At 42.6% G+C, this 15,755-nt stretch overlaps 1 protein-coding gene across 6 annotated transcripts in view; it reads right to left on the reverse strand.

Annotated features, from left to right (window-relative positions):
- Positions 1–15,246, reverse strand: part of LEF1 (lymphoid enhancer binding factor 1) — a 120,849-nt gene extending 105,603 nt beyond the window's left edge. For 2 of the 6 annotated variants that reach the window (XM_067036467.1, XM_067036466.1), the window contains exons 1-3: positions 13,811–14,801; positions 11,289–11,355; positions 9,696–9,829 (exon numbers count right to left, since the gene is read on the reverse strand). In XM_067036467.1, coding sequence (XP_066892568.1) covers positions 9,696–9,829; positions 11,289–11,355; positions 13,811–14,023 — 414 coding nt within the window. In that variant the 5' untranslated portion in view covers positions 14,024–14,801. Of the gene's footprint in view, positions 1–9,695; positions 9,830–11,288; positions 11,356–13,810 lie in introns of all 6 variants that reach the window. The other 4 variants (XM_059067680.2, XM_059067679.2, XM_059067682.2 and 1 more) reach the window with 4 other exon arrangements.
- Between the last annotated feature and the right edge of the window lie 509 nt (positions 15,247–15,755).

A 15,755-nucleotide genomic window follows, 5' to 3' on the forward strand; every position in this document is an offset into this window, starting at 1 on the left:
GAAACAGAATCTGTGCAAAGACATAGTTAGAAAATACGCATTGCATCAATGTTGCTTAAGATAGAGGGAAAAAAAAGTGATACCTCCTAAATGTCTTACCAACAAAACTGATTCAATAAATTAGGCATCATTAAAAATGATGTTACAGAAGATATCCACTGTATATTGGTGGGGAAAAAGCAAGTACAAAATGGTATATTATGTTTCCATTACCATGTATGTATAACATATACTTACGTGTGTTTATGTGTATTTCTAAATGTGCGTAGGAAGAGGTCTAAAACGCTGCATGGTGAGTTTTGAGAGTGATCATCTCTGATGGCAGGATCCTAGGAATTTAATATTTGTTATTCCTTTTGCTCATCTGAGTTTTCTAGTGTATTGCTTTTTAAATGAAAGTTTTTTTTTATTTTCATAAAAAAAAGCTAAGCATGGGCTTCCCTGGTGGCACAGTGGTTGAGAGTCTGCCTGCCGATGCAGGGGACACGGGTTCGCGCCCCGGTCCGGGAAGGTCCCACATGCCGTGGAGAGGCTGGGCCCGTGAGCCATGGCCGCTGAGCCTGCGCGTCCGGAGCCTGTGCTCCGCCAACGGGAGAGGCCACAACAGTGAGAAGCCCACATACCACCAAAAAAAAAAAAAAAAAAAAAAAAGCTAAGCATTACTGAAAACAAGTTGCCAACAAAATCTTCAAAATAATAATTTTTTGCTTTACATTTAATCAACATTATGATTCACTGAATAAGTGTTTTATGTTCTGAAAGGCAAACATGGTTATTTTTTTTATGAAAATAAACAAGTCTTCAGACCTTAAGAAGGGAAGGGCAGTGACTCTATCACTTACTAAATTGAAGCAGGTTACTGCTGCCCCTGAGGATGGGCCCTTATCTTCAGCACAGAGATTACTACACCCAACCACAGTTTCCATTCGCGTGAATTGCCTAGCACAGTACCTGGCACATGATAGTAGTTTATAAAGAAAAAAAAAAGTTAATCGTTAGAATTTCTTGAGTTTTAATTTTAAACGTTTAACATATACCAAAAAAAAAAAAAAAAGAGTAAAAACCAATTCAAACAATGTCTGGGAGACTTGATTCTTTTCCTAACCCTGCCAGATACTTAACTGGTTAGCCCATTTGTAGTAAACGGTGAACATGTTTTACTTTGGTACTCCTGGTTTTGTTTCAGACTTTAAAAAATCTAAGTGTTGGGGTCTAAGACAATGTTTAACACACTTGAGATAAGACCACAATACCTTTTTCCTTTGGTCCAAGTCATATGAACCAGTGTGCCAAGATGATACGTGTTCATAATTATTACAAGGTATAATACATGATGTTTAAAACTGAAGAAGTCTACCAAGAAAGCTAATTCCATACTGAAATATATTTAATATTCACTGAGTTTTACTGAAAGGAAAAGTCAAGTCTTGAAAGGATGAAAGCTGTAATTTTGCAACGAGACTAGAAAAACACTGATTTCTCCTTGCTGCCGGTCCAACATATCCCCCCTTGGACCTGATATTTTTTAGGTGCCACGAAAGCTTGAAAGACTTAGGTCAGAAGAAAATTTGAAGGGGGGAAAAAAATAACTCTCCTGTCGTCCTCTACATTCACAAGGCTCTTAAATCTCCTCTCTATATAATGTTTGCAGTGGGGAAAAGAAACCCAGCTCCTAAAGGATTAAGGGAAAAAAAGTTTCCTAAATAAAAATCAATTATTACCCCCATCCAAGCAGTTAAGAGTTATCTGGCAATTTCATATCAAATATTAGAAGGATATGAGATTTTTAAACAAATCTTAAATTTAGAAATCCGTTCCCTCACACATCTCATTCCCTTAGTAGAAGAAAATCAGGTGCTCTCCTCACAACTGCGAGAGAAAAAAGAGCCCAACAGAAGAAAGCTGTCTCTGTAAAGAATATAATGACAACTCCCCAAACTTTTATTTATGCTAATATTTTCTAAAAGTTAATGTAAGGCCTTGACCCAGTGTCCAATTTCCAGGCCTGCATGGTGCCATGGTAAGAACCAAAAATGTCTCCCCTTGCTCAGGAGCTGCCCGGATACAGTCAAACACCTCTTGTGGCAGAATTCCTACCAGGTGAGCACGAGGGCTTATACCATCTAAGACTTGGGCTTTGCTCCCACAGCTAAAAAACTGAATGCTTTCACAGGCTTTGTGCCATCTGAATTGTACATCCACCATATAAGGTAGGCAACCAGATATTAACATGCCTCACAATAAACAAGGAAACAAACTCTAATAGAGGCTAAATATCTATCTTCCCAAGGCTTGCTTTGGGGGAGAGTGATGGATGTGGGTCTAGACCCCAGACCTTTTGATATCTTGCCTAGGACTTCCCTCCTCCACAGGCGCAGCCTTCACAGGAGACTCCCTACCTCTGCCTGATATAGACTCAAAAGTTTTGCTCTCCACATTGCTGAAGAATATAATCAATTTACAACACACATTGGGCCTCGAAGAGTCAGCACTTATGCCACCACACGTATTTAAAAAGAACATGCAGAATTTTTTAATATCTCAAAATACCTCAAGTGTTACTGAAAAAAGAAATGTCCTTTCTATCTGGGAAAGAATAAAAATGAATTGAGATGCAATAACCGTACGATACAGAAACATAATTGAAGATAGTTTTCTTCTTTATTAGTTTATTTCCATCTCAAGCACCCTTCTGAAAAAAAAATTTCTGTCACCTCTTCTTCTTCAATCAGGTTTCTAGGACATAAGTAAAAGATAAGTACTTCTTATGATCAGTCCTCAAATGAGGACCAAGTCCCATTCTTTTTCACTCTAGCAGCAAGCTCTCCAGCTAACTGTTTTCAGCTGTTACTTGGAAACAACATTCTGAAGGAGTGACTCTGACTTCCTCATTAAAGACACTGGTCTAATGCTCTTTTTTTTTTTCCCACTGAAGCAACAAATCAGAGAAAAAGTAAAATAATAAAATACTAAGGATTTATTTAGCAGACACTTTCAGATTTTGCTTTTCATATAGCATTTGGTTGAATAAAGACAGATCCTTTGGAAATATCCCCCAAAATACATGAAAAATTTCTAGTACATTACTTATTCAGCAAATCTACTGAAGTGTCTATCCCGTGCTAGGCTACTCATAACATGTAACTATCTCATAATTCATCAGTCGTCCCTGATCAACTGATCAGATGATCAACTATCATTCACAGTTAATAGGCTTTATTGCAAAAGTTTTCAGGATTTAAAAAAAAATAAAAGGATTTATAAAAATACTTTTGTGTCAACTTTTAACAGTTTTGGTAACTGTTTCATTCAGAAGCTGACAATAATAAAAGAAAATTAAAACTACACTAGAGCCATTCCCCTTTTTATATTATTGTAACTTCCCTTTGTCCACCCCTCATTCAACCTTTCTCTATACTGAGTAAAGTAGTAACAGGCTTCCTTTTCAAAGTGAACATAACATCAACAATAAATTACTATGACTAAGATCAAAACTTGATTCTGCAGAACTGTCACCAAGTTCCATACAGTATTATTCGTGGGCATAGCTAGAAACAATGGTCAATAATCAAAAGGTTTTTTTTAGAGTTTACTTGCCTCCGGTGAGCTGCAAAAATACATTTCTAGACCCTCTGTGATGCAACATCTCTGCCAGTCATATTTCTCCTACAGACGGGGGAAAGAGGACAGGTAACCTAAACTCTTGTTCACGCTGTAATGCCCTTGCAATTTTCCCTGTACGGATTGAAGGCAAGGCAAGTAACATACTTCAGTGAGCTTTATACTGATCTACATATAGCAAGTGGATAATTTCAGCAGGTTTAGAGATTTGGCTAGAATGGGTATTGTGTATAAATGTACTGCTTTACAGAGACTTTACAGTCCTCTGAACAGCCTCTGATAATAGTCTGCAAACATCCCAGCTAGACTGGCTAGATTATCAGAATCTGGGAGTTAGCAGTCCCTGTTCCCTGTCTATCCTCTGCTCAACTCCTGACTCTCCTTTTTGGTGCATTCAATCTCTCCCCTTCCTCATCTTGGTTGCTGGTCTCTAGGGCATTTTCTGGCTTTGTGCCTCCAAATCTTATAGACTGATAATTTATATGCTTAAAGTGACTTAAAAGCTTATAGCAGAGTCTACAGTTCCTATAGGAACTTCACGAGGTCACAATTAATATTTAAAAAGTGATCATAAATCTAAAATATATTTTTTAAATTATTTAAATAAAGTCCAATGGCTGCCTTTTCCAAATGAGCAAGGACCTGCTGGGATAGTACAAAGCAGTACTAAGTCCCTTGACTGCTACGGTATTAACTTTCTACAGACCGGCTCAGTTTGGCATAATGACTTAAGTAATAATTTTAAAGATGCAAATTTTAAATGAATATCCTCTTTTTAAAAAACTTCAGCCCCATGACAGTGGCACCTACATAATGCTGAGTTCTACCTTTGCCTGGGAATAAAACATGTGCTTTTCTGCTGGCCCATGGACAATGCTGGCATATTTTCTCTTTAAACTTCAAGTTTATCTTGAAATCACAGGGAAACCAGTTTTATAAAATTCCAATTATGTCTATAATATGTAAACAAGGAACAAGGGGAGTCAGAGAGGAATGGAATGATCTAACTGCTTAAAAAAATGTCACTCACATAAACCAAAAACAGTTCTGCCTAAAGAACTAACAGGATTAGTTAAAAACAAAATAAGACTCAAAAAGTTGTAAAAATTTCTCAGTTGATATTGTGGAAGAATGCTTGTGAGGTAACAAGTTCAAGTCCAGATAGACCCTTATGAGGCCCTTACTCTGTCCTGTTGGAATTACACGAGTCAGTCTGCAAGACAGAAATGGATCAAAATAGTTGGGTTGATGAGAGCAAGTCCAGGACCTGTATGAGGGCAAGGGAAGGGGGTATTTCAAAGAGCAAGATTTTCTGCAGGTTGGCTTAATGGTCTTGTTTTAGTGAAACTGGGTTGTTCTCACGTCTTTATGAATGAACAAGAAATTTCTAGGGTCATTTCAAAAAAATCTATCTGACTAAGGATCACACTTCTGCAGCACCAGTCATGCAAGGCAATATTAGCTCCTGAAGGGTCACATGTAGCATGGCTCCCAGGACACTTGAATTAGCATGCCATTCGGTCATAAGAGTTCTATATTATCTGAAGGGAGAATGGCAATCACTCCCAGTTATTCTGACAGTGGTCCTTTCCCAAGGAGCAGTACAATTAAGATGAATCAAACAAGGATTTCCCTGGCAGTCCAGTCCAGTGGTCAACACTCTGCACTCCCAGTTCAAGGGGTGCAGGTTCGATCCCTGGTTGGGGAAGTAAGATTCCACATGCCATGTGGTGTGGCAAGAAATAAATAAATAAAAGATAAATCAAACCGAAGAGTTTGGGGCCCTGAGGAACCTTCCCACACATTCTCCTGACATCACACTCAAATCTGAGATAGAATACACTTTCTAAAACTTAACTTCTCCTGAACTTGAGGTAAAAGGAAAATTTAATATACTTAGCTTCAAAAAGTACACAACTTAGATTAAAAAATTTAAAATAATTTATTAGTAAGTCAAATGAAGTAGCTCCTTGCAGTGAAGTGAAAAAACACTTAAAATTTTTGCTCAAAACATAAGCTATAGTCTCCCTGTACCCTTGAATTAAGAAGCCATAGTCTCCCTATTGATTATTGTTTCTGTGATTATTTTCAAAGCCAAGCAGCAGTGTGATGGACAGCTGGATAAGTGTAAGCTTGCTGATTAGACACGTCCACCTAGTTCCTTAATTCCAGATGTGAACAACGGCAAAAATCGAATTTTAACTGCAAGCAAATACAAACATGGGTGGGGGAGGTTAAGACAAAGTTATAATAGGTAAATTCTGTTCATCAAAAATCAAAATGTTGATTCCCTTCAGGTAAAAACCATACAATAGAACCGAGTTGCTCAAAATAACAATAAAAAACCCTGAAACATTTTAATAGCAATGTCTACTAAAAATAAGAAAGGAAGATGAAATTCAAACACAAACATCTTCCTTTCCCGCCTAAAAATCCATCCCCTCAGAAAGATCACCAAGAAACAAACAATGCAGTCAGCAGCGCTATCCTGCCCAGGTGTTACTGTGGTTGGTGTGACCCGAGCTGCAACGTTTGCTGGCGCTTCCTGAGCTAAGTCTGCTGCTTTTCCCTTGAGCAGCTGAAGAGAAATGAGATGTTTCTCTTCAGAGAGAGGTGTTAAACATTTGGGTTGCATGAGAGACAAATGGAAGTTTGACACCTAAGATGAATAACCACAGTGCATGCGGCCAGTGGGAACTTTCACTATGTAAAGCCAGCCAAGCTCACTGTCATACAGTATTCAGGCACACAAGTGCCAGGACCCAGCGCAGGAGGCAAAGAACTATTTTTTCCTTTTAATACATTACCATTGGCCTCCAGGGATTTTCATAAATAAGACTCAGAGAAAGTCTTTGGAGTATGCTTTTAATAAACTCTCCAGGGCCCTTGCTCTGAAATATTTAAAAGGCTTCTGCATCCTCTCACACTCCATGAAGACGACCACCTCAAGCCAAGGTTTACTGTGCTTTAAGAGCTCATGACACCAAAAGTGTCATTATTACAGGTGCTTTCTTGCTAGGCCCAGTTTATCTGAACCAAGAAGTCTTATTTAAAATTCTATGAAACACCCATTCACAAGATTTCTGGTATAGACACACCTCTAAGAATTTCCGTTCTGTTCTGTTCTAGAAATTCTGTTCTAAGAATGTTCTGTTCTGTTCTAGAATTTCTGCCAATTAAAATTTCCCTTCAGATGGGAAAAAAAAAAAAAAAAAAAAAGCTCGATTGGCAAAGGTGGTTCTCCTGGTCATACTATATTTAGGTCATGGGTAAAAGCTGTGCGAGCATATGTATGTCAGTGTTTGCCTAAAAAAGAGCAGACACATATAGAATTGTTAAAATGAGCCACCAGCAGAAACACTTCTCTGCGCGCCAGTTGGATCGTCTGCAGTTACATGTGAACAGAAAATTCTGTGTGGGGAAGGGCTGGTCAGGGCCCTCCCTCACTCCCAGTTGTTTTTCTAATCCTAACACCTGAGGGCAGCAGATACAGTAAACAAGCAGTTGTTTGTAATGCAAATCCAAGTAACAGGGCTGCCGGGGGACTGCTCCCAGGCAAAGCCCAAACCCAAATGGTCACCCTGCTCCTGACACCCTAGATGCAAACCTATCACTATGGATGTCAGTTGCACAAACACTCAGTCCTGCTAAGGACAGAGTTAAAGAGCAAGAGGCAGAAGTGTGGTTAGGGGTGAAGAGGAGGGGCTGCCTTCCGGTTAAAGTGTTTTGGGTCTCAGACACACTAAAAACAGCTGTTAATTATTAAAAACCAAAGATTTCAACTCACTTAGGTCGGACCCTAAAAGAAAAAAATTGAACGTTGTCTCGTGGTTAAAACTGAAAAGCTTCTCGTACTGTGCAAACTGCAGAATATCGCAAGAAACGTGCCTAAAATAAACGAGTTCTAAAATGTAACAGAATAAAGCAAAGCAGCAATAGGAGGGTAAGGTAACTGTTTCCTGACCACACCCCCTTCCCTCCACTCTACACCCACCAACATTTATTCTGGCCACAAATCTTTCCTAAACAATGAATGACTGTTCAATTCACTGACCTCAGAATTTTAATACATACACTAACAATAAATACTTTCCATTCTAACAATTTAAAATGATTAGTATACTGAGGGGGTAGGAGAAAAGGCTAGAAAGACCAAGGCAGAAAATGCTGGTTTAAAGAGGAAGAGAAGCTTAATTTTCAATATTCTTAGGAATAAGTTATAAATATCAACAGACTTTAATTATACTGACTTTTAAAAAATTATTGTTTTTGAAAGGAGAAATGGCTAAACTAAAAAATAAACTCCACAAATACTTATTTAGCATTAACTGTGTGCACAGCCTAAAAGTATAAGATTATTTTAGTAGCTCTTTTCTACTGTTACCGAGTCAGAGGCTATAATTTGATTTGTCAGAAAGATTATTTGTTGTTCTAAAAAGCCTTCAGCAGAAATCTTCAATTATTCCTTATCTAAAACAGTCTCCTCCCCCTCCCCTCCAAAACATCAACAAAAGAAAAACAGCCCAACTTTAAAATATCTGAATGTACACATATTTAATTCAACAATATAATCTCCTACAAATTTTAAGACTCAGAAGCATTTATTTAGGTGGTCTCTAAATGTTAAAAACCATATTTGCTTTTATTAGTTCATTCACTTTTTAGATAAGAGATTTATATGTACCACACACATTTCTATCATTAAATATTAGAAAAGCCTTTTAAAATGTGAAATCGCTCTTTCCTATAACAGCCATCACAAGATTTCCAAGATCTCCATTTTAGCTGCTATACGAAAATTAGAAAAAATCTTACTCTCTACTTAAAAGGTCACATATCTTTTTGGAACTTGTGGGAAAAAATTATAACTTCTAAATCACAGTGCCCGCATAAAGTGGTTATATTTCATAGATCTATCGCTTCAATAGTTGAGAGCCACAGATAATCAAGATAACCATAAATACTCTTGTTTGTTGATGACTGATTAGGAGGTATTCCTCTCTCCTATTCTGTAGTATCTCATGGCTCCCAGATTCTGTCCACTGAGGTATCAATGATAGTACTTGCCCCCAGATGTCTGTGACTGATTTTTTTTTTTTCACTTGGTGAAAGCACTGGGCTAATATAATAAGGCAAAGACTACAGGTTCCATTTTATAATCCTAGATTTGACTCGCGGGAGGGCCAGTTAGACTGAAACCCTCGTCCCCAACACCCAAACATACATGTTTTTCATTGGGGTTTGGGTGGGTGAGGGAGAGTGAGGCCAGAAAGAAGGTATATGTATTGACGGAGCAATAAAAACCCATCACTACCTACGAAGAAACGAATCTCAGGGAGACCTCCATCACCAGCACATTTCACATTCATGTACTACAGAGGTAACCCTTTAGATGTTTTCTTACTATATAAATAAGGTTTCCATGTTATGCATAATGTGTAAAGCAGCTATAATGCCACTGGATTTTTAAAACTTGCAAGTTAACTGAACCCGGAGATAAAAAAGAACAATTTTCATTAGAATTATCTTCAAGTGATACTTTCTTAACAATTGACAATAACGCAAAAATAGCTCATTCCTCCCCACCCCCAAACTGATTTTAAAGAAAATTAGCTAACACAATAAAATGAGACACTGGTTTAAAAGCTGAAGTAACATTTCCATCATTCAGCTCCAAATAAGCCAAAGGAGTTCTGATTCTACATAGCTTATGCGCAATGAAAGACATACAGCACTTAGTTAACTGAAAGATTAAATCAATTTCTCTCATCAGAGTAGAAAGCACAATACTCATAAAATTATGACGTTGCTGATTTAAATTCAATGATTTCATGATAGCTCATGATCTGTTTTTCATTCTCTTAACCAATACACCGAAAGCTAAAATTCCAAGTGCAAAACATCAAAAGTAGCAATATTGTAAGGCAGCCATTCCTCATAGCAGGTCTTATTTAGCAACGACTGGTCATACATAATGAAAGCATTGCCAGTGTCTTTTAAAAAACAAACATTTTGCCAAAATACAAATTAATTTACACTTCTGAAATAATCTGCAACATCAGCATGTTACTCACTGTTCTCGGGATGGGTGGAGAAAGAGATCCATTTGACATGTATGGGTCATTATTCATATTTGGCATCATTATGTACCCGGAATAACTCGAGTAAGAGGGTCCCTTGTTGTACAGCCCTCCATCTGGATGCTTTCCTGAGAGAATGCAAAGAACAATCATATGTGCTTTGACTTCCTATTTATATCACTGTACCTTTCATTGAAAAGCTAATAGTACTACTAAAAATCACACCTTACGTAAAAGATTTGTTTACGAAGTATTGTAACTGATTATGCTCTATTTTAGATTGACAGTATTTATTCTCTTAAACAGCTTAGCAGTGAACCAGATGTTTTAAAAACATGTGGTTCAATTTATTGCCACTACTGACTGGTGTTTTTTACTGGTGTTTTTACAAAACTAAGTGTTACCCATCTAACTTAATTTGTTCTAATACTAACAAACTGGACTAAGAAATACAGACACATGAAAGAAGACACACAGAGCTGTAATATAAATATACTAGGCCATTCAGCCATACCCACATGTATATATTTATACACTTGGAAGTTATGCTCCATCTTATTGGCAAACTCAAAAATTCTACCTGTGCTTCTAGATGTCTGGAAATTTTCTACATTTTACTGAGGGAGCAAGTTGTATCTAGCATATGGGCAACTACCCAAATTTATGAAGGATTAACTACAGGAGACTTAATTTTATGTGTATACTAACATCACTCTGGTAAAGAAATGTGTGTGTGTTCACTGTATACATGTCTTCTCTTTAATCTGTGTATAGCTACTTTGCAGCTCAGAAGGAAGCCTGATATTATAGTTCTCTTCTCTTCTTCCTCTGGCTGACATATTGTACGTGTGAACACCTCATTCTGGTCAGGCCAATTGTAAGCAATTAAAGGAGGACAGAAATGTAGACTGTTCAACAAGGGAACCCTAAAGATTACAGACTCTTTTAAAGTCACACGGGGTTCTCCTTAAATCTTAGAAAGTATGTAGAATTTTTACAGTTTTGAGCAAGAATCGGAAATGGGGAGAAAGTCTATCACGTTCCATATGCATAGTTCTTAACTTTAAGAATAACGTTTTATATTTTTACAAGTCAGATTCTTCTTTACTGAGCCATATTTAGTCTGCGCATACACAGTGCCTGCCTTCTCACTATAACAAGAAACAGCAATTTCACAAATGAAAGCCTATCTGAAACTATTCTTGTTGGCAAATAAATTGGTGTAGACTGTCACTCTTTATAACAATGCAGGAAAAAATAGTAAAGATCTACAATTAGAACTTTGGGTAAAATGAGAAAAAGAGAAAAACTAATTATAGACATTTCTCTTCCACAAAAAATCTGGAAGCCAACAGAAATTCAAAAGCCCCTAAATCATTCAAAGAGTTTCTAAATTATGTAACTATACATTAGTGATAAGCAATAAGTTTCCCGGGTTTTCTTTCTCATTTTGTTACAACACAGACGCAGTCTTATCACACACGATTCGAGTTTCTTGGATGCAGATAAAAATAGCAAAACATACCTACATTCACAAATTGCACATATTAAACGTCAAGGTTGGGAGAGGCAGAATTCGCGTCTTACCGTCATCAGGGTGTTCTCTGGCCTTGTCGTGGTAGGAATCCTGAGAGGTTTGTGCTTGTCTGGCCACCTAACAAGACGAATCCCCACCCCCAAAAGAAACAAGATCACTTTAGAGTTTGTGACAATAATGATATAAGCGTGCATCCACTGGTAACTCAAAGGAGGAGAATCAGGTGCAACTCAATCTACCTGTTTTATTAATCTAAGAGGATAGGCTAGGGCTGAGTACTGGGAAATCTTTCTCTTTTCAACATGTGGTTTTGGAAATTATCTACCCAGGACTACCAGCTATAAATGATAATAACAACAGAAACAGACTTGCGAACAATCCATATGCTGTTCTGACCGCTGTTTACTAAAACACAACAAGGCTACTCGGATACCGAAATATGACAAGGATCTGAGTTAACGGCGTTAATCGTTTTGATGGCTTCTTCAACCACTGTTGACTTCAATCAGAGCTGATTAAAAGCGGGCTGAAATATTTTGCAACTGAAAATGACATTTAACTAAAAACAAGCCCATCGCTCACAAATGGAGATCTCAGGCAACTGTCCCAAACCAATCCCAGCAGGAGCTCTTCTCATAAGCTACCATGGCTGGCTCAGGGCAAGCTTACAAGAGAAAAGTAAACTGTTCTGTGGTTAAAGGGAGGAAAACTTGAAAATTGGGCTATGGAGTTCTAAAAGGTAGCCCAGCTAATATCAGTTCTGGTAACCACCATCCACCCAGACTCAACCACGTGCAAACCTGTGGTATTACCCCTTCACTGTCTTCCTTGGGTCTGCCCCATGCCAACCTACCACTGGCAAAGATGAACAGAGCCCTAATAGGAGTTCTGGACTTCAAATGCAGCACCCTTCTCCCCAAAGCAGAAACGTTTAGGAAATGTGAAGTGCGTGGCAACTTTATTTATAGAAAAAGAAAGGGCGAGGAAAATTGGTAGAAATTTTAAAAGGCTGCTCTACAAATATGAGTTTGGCCTCGAGTATTCTGGATGTCATTTGGCTCCTCGGACATCTGTCCTCCCAGTGGTCTCCTTCCCCCCATACACACATAGTCACAAATCTTTTAAGTGGAGCTGGGTGTGCCCTGGCCACCCCTAGGTTCCCCCCTAATTGGCAAGTTGGGATGAAAGATTCAGGGGATGGAGAACACCCCTACGCTCTCCTTAGAACCCAGGCCCCCCGGGCTTCCAAAATGCGTACTCACCCCTGCCATTGGGATAAAGAAGGCAACTCTGAGGTGTTCTTAAACTTACTGTTTAAAACCCAAAATGTCCCCGCCCCCAAAACCACACGCTTTCTTTTTGGGGGTAGAAGGATGCCATTTAAGGAAAAAGAATATACCCTCCAAATTTCTTTGGAGGGAAAAAGCGTTGGTGAAATCATCTGAGTGTCAGGACTTTTCTACCGGATTTCCTCCAAAGCGTTTCCCAGTTGTTGAACAAGGGTGGCCAGTGGAGTGTCGGGTATCAGGGTCCATCCGCCCCCCTCCCCCCACTTCTGAAGCTCCCCTAGAGACCTGAAATAGCCCTTCCGCGAGGTCCTGCTCGCGGCTTTCTCTCGCCAGCACCCACGTGTCTCTATTTACTCTACTCGGGTTACCATCGCTATCGCCCGCAGCCGGCCAGGAGATCTGATAATGCGCTTTCCACCCTCCCCTGAGTGGGTGCACTGGCTTCCGCTGCATCTCTCCGACTCGCCCTTCTTCTGCAGATTTAAAGGCCTGATTCGGGCCCAAACTAACCCCAAATATAAGCGTACTTTTTTTCTTTAAGTGGCGATGATTGGAGCAAGCTAGTGTTGCGGGCGGTACTGCGAGGCCCCCCCCCCGGGGGGTGGCACGGCTCGCCCACGGCTGCTGGCAGCCGGCCCCAGCGGCCCAAAGGACCCGCGCCCGCACCGCCCCCGCCGCCCGGGCGCGCGCCCCCTCGGCCGGCCGGCTCCGCAGCGGTTGGGACCGCCCCGCCTGTCCCCGGCCCACGCCCGCCTCCCCTTCCTCGGGCCTGTGGCTCTGCTCGCCTTTACCTAAGCCTTTGGTGGTTTAACGCACTTTTGCAGAGACATCTACCAAGAAAGAGAGCGGGTGCACTCTGTTTTCCGTCCTACGGAAGAACTTCTCAGTAGTGCTGTTCAGACATCCTCGCTTTAATGCATGGCACTCCCTAAACCCCACTAAAAAGTCTGAAGGCCAAACATTATGGGTTAAGGGCAGGTTCTCCTGGCTGCAAACCAACGGTTTAGTCACCAAACCCCAAAACTGATTCACTTGGAATGTTTCCCAGCACACCACACACACGCGCGCGCGCACACGCACGCACACACACACACACACACACACACAAAGAAAGAAAGAACACTAACCAGGAGCCCAGCCACCCGCCCCCATACCCCCACCCTGCAGACCTACTCGGGACCCTTCGGCCGGGGCTGTCCAGCGCCTTCCCTCCCTTCTTCCCTCTCTGCTCCTTCCCCGGGACCCGCCACGCCTCTCAAAGCTCGGGGCAGCGGCCGGCTCACCTCGTGTCCGTTGCTCGCCGGGATGATTTCGGATTCATTAACCAAGGAAGACTTGATGTCGGCTAAGTCACCTTCCTCTTCAGGGTGACTGATCTCGGCGAAAATCTTCTCCTTCTGGGGATCGCCCTCGTCTTTGAAGGGGATCATCTCGTCCGTGGCGCAGAGTTCCGGGTCCCCCCCACCGCCGCCGCCTGCCCCGGAGAGTTGGGGCATCCCGACCACTCTGTAATCTCCGCTCCTCTGGGGGAGCACCCCAGGCGACAGCAGAAAAGAGAAGGGGTCAACGAAAAGGGGAGGAGGAAAAGGAGAATTGGAAGGATGCGTGAGGGAGGAGAGCGGGCGGAAGCCGGGCTGGAGAGCGCCGGGCTGCTGCAGCGGCGCCCGCGCCCTGGTGGCCGCCCGTGCCTTCCTACTCCGCGAAGACCTACGCCCGCGCCCGTCCCCGACGCCGAAAGACACAGGGATGCGAGGGCCGCCGCAGCCGGCGCCTCTGGGGGCGTCTGTGCCGCGCGCTAGGCTAGGCTGCCCGGGCGGCCGCCCCACGCCCCCAGCGTCTCCGGGATCTGCGCGCGGAGGACGCCAGTTCCGGAGGAGTTTCGACTCTCCAAAGGCCAGTGGAGAGTCCGTCGGCGCGTCTCCACGCAAATCTCTCCACCTTTGCTTTCCCAGATGCCGATCTGGGAGTCTGTTTTCCAAGAAAAGAAGGCAGATAGGCAAAACGGCTCCGTTTGTCCCAGCAGAGACGGTGCAAAGAGAATCAGAAGATAACGAAATGTCCACTTCCTGGAGGATAAAAAAAAATAAAGAGCCACCCGGATTGGAGATGTCCGTTTTAAAGCTTCTTATTTCCTTCCCTTTCGCTTCGGTTTTCCTTCTCCAGGAGCATTTAATCTGCCGGAAGAAAAGGTGGGGGCGGAGGAGGAGGGAAAGAGAAAGAGAAGAAGTTTGCCAAGAATAAAGTTTGTGTCGGCGAGTGCAGGGAGTCGGCAGTGGAGAGCACGGCTGGGTCTCGGGGAGTCACAGCAGGGGCCTCGGACCCAAAAGATTCCGCCGCGAGCTGGAGCCGACACACACACACACACACACACACACACACACACACACACATACATACATACACACACACACACACACACACACACCCCGACCCCTCTTTGTTCCCGTCTCGAGTTTCCTCAGTCTGGCTCGCTCGCTCTTTTGCTCGCCGCTCTCCACGCTTCCGCCGCACCGCTTGTCAAAGCAAAGAGCTTCACCCCTCGGGTTCGCCAGGCCCGAGGGAGGGGGACGCCCCGAGCTTGGCCGCGTGCGGGGCTGCGGGCACGTCCCAGCTCCTCAGCCGGAGAGCGCGCAGCCTGGTTCCTCCTCCGCGCCCTGCCCCGCAGGTGAGCGGCAGCGCCTCCCCGCCGCTTCTCCTCCTCCCGCGCCTCGGCGGCGCTGAAAAGCTACCCTCTTGCGTCGCTTCTCCTCCCCTTCCCCTCCCCCGCCTCCAGCTCTCCTTGGCTGCCCGCTGGGGGGTGCGGGGGGGAGGTGGGGAACGGCGAGAAGGAGGAGGTGATTGAGGACTTTTTTTTTTTTCCCAGAGCCTGTAGGACTAGCCCTAGGTTTTGGGGTGTGTGTTTGTGTGTGTGTGTGTGTGTGTGTGTGTGTGTATGTGTGCGCGCGCGCACAGAGAAAAGATTCAGGCAACTTGGCGAGCGCAGGAAGGACCCGGCGCTTCTTGTAACCCACGAGAGAGACGCTTTGCCCGCGTGAAATTGACAAGAAGCTCTGCCCCAACGGTTTAACTTCATCATCTAAGTGTCTCTTCCTTGTTCCCTTCCCACCCCCACCTCCTTCCTCTGCCAGTCTCTCCCCCACCTCCTTTCCGCCTCCCTCTCTCCCTCCCTTGCTCTACCAGTGGGAAGAAGATGAAAGAGAAGCCGCCGCAGCTGTGATCGACACCACA

The sequence above is a fragment of the Kogia breviceps genome, chromosome 6, assembly GCF_026419965.1.
Source record: "Kogia breviceps isolate mKogBre1 chromosome 6, mKogBre1 haplotype 1, whole genome shotgun sequence".
NCBI lineage: Eukaryota > Metazoa > Chordata > Mammalia > Artiodactyla > Physeteridae > Kogia > Kogia breviceps.